Source organism: Ipomoea nil, unplaced genomic scaffold (genome assembly GCF_001879475.1).
Source record: "Ipomoea nil cultivar Tokyo-kokei standard unplaced genomic scaffold, Asagao_1.1 scaffold1895, whole genome shotgun sequence".
In the NCBI taxonomy this organism is placed as follows: domain Eukaryota; kingdom Viridiplantae; phylum Streptophyta; class Magnoliopsida; order Solanales; family Convolvulaceae; genus Ipomoea; species Ipomoea nil.
The window spans coordinates 2,095,201-2,101,200 of record NW_017618323.1 but is presented as its reverse complement, the minus strand read 5'-3'; the positions used below and the strand labels follow the sequence as shown (position 1 = coordinate 2,101,200).

At 35.6% G+C, this 6,000-nt stretch overlaps 1 protein-coding gene across 3 annotated transcripts; it reads left to right on the top strand.

Moving 5' to 3' along the window:
• Positions 1 to 1,613: 1,613 nt before the first annotated feature.
• Positions 1,614 to 5,610, top strand: LOC109193555. Of its 3 annotated transcripts, none has more exons than XM_019344408.1 (8): positions 1,614 to 1,781; positions 2,265 to 2,549; positions 2,858 to 2,929; positions 3,060 to 3,124; positions 3,298 to 3,448; positions 3,592 to 3,678; positions 3,765 to 3,854; positions 5,242 to 5,610. In XM_019344408.1, the coding sequence occupies exons 2-8, from the start codon at positions 2,286 to 2,288 to the stop codon at positions 5,368 to 5,370; spliced, it is 858 nt and encodes a 285-aa protein (XP_019199953.1). In that variant the 5' UTR covers positions 1,614 to 1,781; positions 2,265 to 2,285; the 3' UTR covers positions 5,371 to 5,610. The 3 variants fall into 3 exon arrangements, with proteins under 3 accessions (XP_019199953.1, XP_019199952.1, XP_019199954.1); XM_019344407.1 differs by having other exon boundaries at positions 3,765 to 3,882; positions 5,245 to 5,610; XM_019344409.1 differs by lacking the exon at positions 5,242 to 5,610 and adding an exon at positions 4,068 to 4,083 and having other exon boundaries at positions 3,765 to 3,926.
• Positions 5,611 to 6,000: the final 390 nt, after the last annotated feature.

The following is a 6,000-nucleotide window of genomic DNA, read 5'->3' as shown; positions in this document are numbered from 1 at the left end:
ACAACTACCTCCATTACCATTCCGTGCCCTTACGCCCTCGAACAATTCGGATACACACATTTGCACACACGCACCACTCTATATTGTTTGTATGTCGTTCCATTTTAATTAAACAACTGAACCCAAGATGATGCACAGACCGGTACATAGTTATGCACTTACCGGCGATGCTAGAAGCCATTCTCGTTTCTTGAACTGTGCTGCTGCCTCCAGGATCAGTCCAACTCTACCGTCGATGCGTTTTGTTTTCACGGCCTTCCTCACGCAATTTCAAGGTTCAATGGATGTGGTAAAATAATTCTAAAAATCTTTTTCCATTCAAATTCTCCTTAATATAATCCAAAAGATTCCAATTCAAATCTATCCATAATTAAACAAATATCTACAATTACTATTTAATCCTTTTGCTTTCAATATATACTTATTCACTTTAATATTATCTTCTAATCTCCACCATTCATGGATAATGAATCAATGGTTATTAGGAGAATCTCATGATCTCATATATAATAGGGGGTGCACCGGATTCGAAGCCTATATATATATATATATATATATATATATATATATATATATATATATATATATATATACACGGAGTAATTAAGTCGCATGTCAAGTAAATTCTCTCACCAATCAAGACATTTAATATGATTTGATTTGTAGGTATGAACAAATTAACCCAACTTTAGTGAGTAGTGACCACCTTGCGTTGGACTTACTTTCGTCACGGCAAAATGGAGAAATATAACAAATAAAATAAAATTAGCAATTTCTTTTTGCTTTTTTTTTTTTTTTTTTTTGGGATAATCGGTGCATTTGATTTTTTTTTTCTTATTTACTTAGTTAAAAAAAAAAAAAAAAAAACTTAAATGACAATTTCCAAGGATGCCATCGTCTCTTTAACATCACACGTTATCTACGTGCCATGATTGCAATTTTGCCACGTGTCCATAAAATACTATCTCTAGACACAATTTATATCATGGACTAGAGGTCTAGAGTCCACGTAACATTATAAATTATGAACTAAAAGAACAAGGTACAGAGTTAATACTTGTAAAGTATAGAATTTCATAACATAAAAAAATCACAACACAACACATATAACATAACATTATGGACCTAGTTAGATTGAAAAGATCAGATACAAAATTCATAATTGTAAGTTGTAACTTGTAAGATATAAAATTTTATAACACAAGACACATACACATGTTATATATTTACTTATTAGTTATTTTTTTAAATAAAATTTAAGTACATAATTTGTATTCATAGGCACAAAATTTTACAACATAAGACACATAAATTCATAACATAAAATACAATTAGTAATTTACTACATATACAAAATTCATATTCATAATGTACATAATTTCATAACGCTTGACACAAAAAATTATAACACAAAATACAAAATCCATAAATTAAGATTCATAGTGCAATGTGATCTCTGATCCAGGATGGTACCACGGTGATTAAACGCCGTGAAATGGGCCCCGACATTTGATACAACGCCGTTGAATTTTGGCGTTAAAATAACGTTACCGGGGCTAAAAAAGTAAAACCCGCCTGAGAGGTTCGAACAAACCACATTCAACCTATGTTGGTATAAAATCCTAAATAATTCTCGATGATGTCCAGAAATCATCACACTATTGAAAAACGTTAAAAGTAGTCTATTAGCTGTATTCATTATTCAATCACGCCTTCTATTTCAAAGCAGAGTTTGCTGCGACTTTCGTTTCTCATTCACAGCAACAATCGCGTTTCTACAGGTAAATTCAGCTCCCCGTCACTCAACTTTCTTGGATTTTTAGTTATTTCAATTTCTTGTTCTTGTTCTTCAATTTTTATGTTTTGTTATTTTAATACTTTTTTGGTTCTTGAAAGTAGTATTTTTGGACTTTTAGCTGCAAATTTCTGTTCTTGAGTTTGTTCAATGGTGTTTGGTGTCCGAGAATGGAGATAAAAGAGGAAAAGAAAAAATGAAATTGAAGAAATTGTTGCTCGTTATTTTTGGGGGTTTTATCAGTATCCTTATCATATTGTTTCCATAACGCTAGCCGGTGCTTTATTTTGTTTTTGTTGAGGATAAATATGAATTAACTTACTAAAAGTTTAAATTTTAGTTGAGGTAGAATACATATTTTTATATGGTACAATAACACAAAGAAAATGCGGAAAAATCTGTAAATGGGAGAGTGAATTTGTTGAAATTGATGGGAATATATCATATATGTGGTTTGTGGTATTTTCAGGATTTTTTTGATAAAGAAGTAATGGGAGAGCACTTAGTTTTGTGCGTTGACCGACTCATTACCCCTGAATCGGTTCAAACACTGCAATGGTCAGAATCTGCAGGAGCTTCAGGAGGTAGTTCTTGCTCTCCCAAGGACCATAAGGTTGATATTGAGGATTTGAAAGTAGAGGATGCTGGTGAAGATAAGCCGCTGCTGCTTCAGAGTGTTGAATGCCGCATTTGCCAAGAGGAAGATGATCTTAGCAATTTGGAGGTTCCTTGCGCTTGCAGTGGCAGCTTGAAGGTACTTTTGTTTTTTGTTCAGATAGGGAATTCGGGAAAGTATTATGTATTTCTGAAAATTTGGAAAAATCATTGTAAAATAGGTATTAGTTTTTCCAATGGAAGATTTTAAGAGTCCCACATTGATAAAATAAGAGAGAACATATGAGTTTATAAGGCCATGTGTTAGATTAGCTAATTGGTTGAATTCAATCTTTTAGTGTGGTTTGGCCCATGTGCATTATAGCCCACTTGAGTGATCCTAGCACAATTTGTGCCTTGAGTTTAGAAAATGCCAGTTAACGTTTCGTCTGATTTCAAAAATGCCAGTTTGCGCACAGGAAATGTGTCCAGCGATGGTGCAATGAGAAAGGGGATATAACTTGTGAGATTTGCCACCAGGTTTATTGCTGCACTATGTCTTCTAGAAATATATTCTGTATTCCAAATTTCCAGTATCACTTTAGTGATTAATCAATACTCGAAATGCTTTCATTGTCACTTCTTCATAGACATTCTCCTGTTTGTGTAGCCTTACCAACCGGGCTATACTGCTCCGCCACCCCCTCCATCTGACGATACTGACACTGATATCAGGCGAGTTTCTTTAATTTCTTGGTCTTTTGACCTTTGATGCCCGGGTCATTGGATGTGACGAAATAAAAGCTCCAAGAAATGATTCTTTGTCTCTGGGAAACTTTAATCCTCTAAATTGTTCTTGCTATAAATTTTTGTGCTAATAGCTGAATTGGCTTGGGATTCTATTGCAGCCCGCGATGGACAATGGCTGGAGCTCAACTTGACATAAATGACCCTAGGCTTCTGGCCATGGTTGAGCGCCGTCTTCTGGAGACTGATAATGATGAGTATGCTGATTCAAGTGCGAGTGGAGCTGCATTTTGTCGCTCAGCTGCTTTAATTGTAAGCAATTTGCACTAAATATGAATTCTTTTGAAGTAGTTATTGCTAGATACTTGTGACATTTCTGCTCAAGTGATTGTTTATTCTGATTATTTGATCTTCCTTTCCATTCCCTCTGAATCTTGTAAGTTATTTCGTTGCAGTTAATGGCTCTTCTACTTCTGAGGCATGCTATGACCCTTGGTAACGGTGATGGGGATGCTGACGATGAAGTTTCTACCTTTTTCTCTGTAAGTCGGGCCTGTCCATGGATGTGTGTAACAATTCGTTTGTTTCCCCATATCGGAGAATTAATTCTGAGGTTGGTATTTCACAGCTTTTTCTGCTACGGGCTGCGGGTTTTCTTCTTCCATGCTACATCGTGGCTTGGGCTATTAGCATATTACAACGCCGAAGGCAAAGACAGGTTAGAGAGACTTCAGCCCACAATTGGCTTCTTCTGTTCATGTTTCCTAGTATTTAGGAAGGCCTTTACATATAACTTTACATGCATTTTCTACATTCTTGTTGCTTTTTCTTGTCTTTGATATTTGTTGTGTTATAATCACATTGATGGTTTTGTTGGGATCGGGCGCACCATAAACCAGGTATAGAAGTACAGAACAGGGTTGGAAAGTAGTAACTTTATTACCCGGGGTGCTAGGCCCAAAGTGTATGCGTACAAAGCCCGAGATAATAGCCCAAAACGACGGTCCAAATAATAAATAAATAATATAAGCCTGAGATACTAGCCCAAAATGGTGGTCCAAATAATAAATAAATAATATACGCTGTAGCCCCAAATAGTGGGCTAGAAAGGTTGGGGCCTCAAGCCACTAAACTAGGGGGGATTGAGTGAACTTAGGGATGATGATGTAAGAGGTGGCAAGGGTGCCTTATATAGTGTAGAGGGCCTTCCAGAAAGTTGACAAATGTACGGCATTAGCTTGTCTTTAATCTTGGCCGTACACGTGTCTCCCCATTACTTGGATGTCAATGATCTCTACATGGATAAATAGAGCGTCCTACCTTCTTGTACATAAGATGCATGGTAGCTTGGTGGTTTGGAACTTGTGTTGTTATGCTTGAGGTCTTGGGTTTGATTTCCCATGGTAGCTCTCCTTTCAATTATTTTGCTCCATGCTTCCTTCTTTCCTTTGCAATAAAAATGGACCCCCATTGGGTCAAGATCTATCCAGTAAAATGGCCTTATTACCTTAATTCCTTTTCAAGATTCATTTGGTCATTTTGATTGCTCTGTGTTGTTTTTCTAACAAACTAAAATGGAGACCTAATTCTTCAGAGCTACCCTTTTTATGGTTGCTTAGGATAGATCATTAGTTCATATATGGTTTCTTTGTTACTATTAGTGACACGAATATGGATGTTGCGGTTCCTCACTTCTTAGCTATAGATTGGGCCTTGATAGGAGAATACGATGGTAATGAAGCATATATAGTTTCGGTGCAACTAGTGTTGTCATCAAGATTGACACTACCTATAGTTTCGGGCCTTGAACAAATAATTGACGGTATAGTTTCAACAAAACTGCCCTTTATCTCCTGATGATGGAATTGAAGCATGTGCTCTATCTCAACTAAAAGCCTGAACTGATAGTTTGATTGCACATATATGTATATATATTATATGCCCCACGCCCCTTCACGTGACAGGCTCCCAGCAACACATGAACCTGATACCAATTTGGTAATCATCATGACACTTAGGGTTTCAATTTGGTTACTGAAGTTACTTGCCTTCCCCATAATGCATTTTTGTGACTTAGTTGCTTGACTCGAACAAAAAATTACCAGGAGGCAGCAGAAGTTACTTTTGTGCTGCCGGCAGGGCAACGCAGGGGTTTACACGTCACAATCACGCCCGGGCCTCCGGTGCCTGCAGCCGTGCCAGAAGCGCCAACTCCTCATCAGCAACTCCTATAAGTCGTTTCGTCTGGGACCGAGATGTCTAAGCTCGAAGGGAAGGTGTAACTGCTATATTATGTAACTCTTGTTGTATTGTTGAATGAATATTCTTGCAATGCCATCCAGTTGCATTTTTGCACTGTGATGTTTGAACTTTAAATCTGTGGTTGTGTATAGGATTCGGTTCCAGTCTGTTTCTCTTGTCTGATGAGAGTTGGAATAATAATGAATTATAAATTTGATTGTTGCAGCTCGCAATGGTTATGCAATTCATTCTAAAATCTAAATGAAATGTTCCTGTTTAATAACATATATTTTAATATTTGAAAGTTAAATTACATATAAAGAGAAAAATATAAATGTCAAAAGATTTACAAGTTTTTAACAATTTTTACAATAATAATTATAAAAAAATTAGGTGCTTTTCTAAATGTGAAATAATCTTCATAAGTGTTTTCATAAATAAATAATTATAATTTATAAAAATAAATAAACACTTTAAAATCAGATAAGCTTACAGACAATCAAGTTGTTATTATAATAACTAATAAATTAATTATTAATAAAAAAAAATTATAAAACAAAACTTACAAATAAGGATGGAGCCAAAAATCTTTTATAAATGGCGAAAGAAAATTGTAAAGAAAA

Coding starts and splice junctions, on each gene's coding strand:
- LOC109193555 (XM_019344407.1), top strand. CDS start 2,286: ATGGGAGAGCACTTAGTTTTGTGCGTTGACCGACTCATTACCCCTGAA. Junction 3,125..3,297: donor GATACTGACACTGATATCAG/GCGAGTTTCTTT, acceptor ATTCTATTGCAG/CCCGCGATGGACAATGGCTG. Junction 3,883..5,244: donor GACTTCAGCCCACAATTGGC/TTCTTCTGTTCA, acceptor AATTACCAGGAG/GCAGCAGAAGTTACTTTTGT.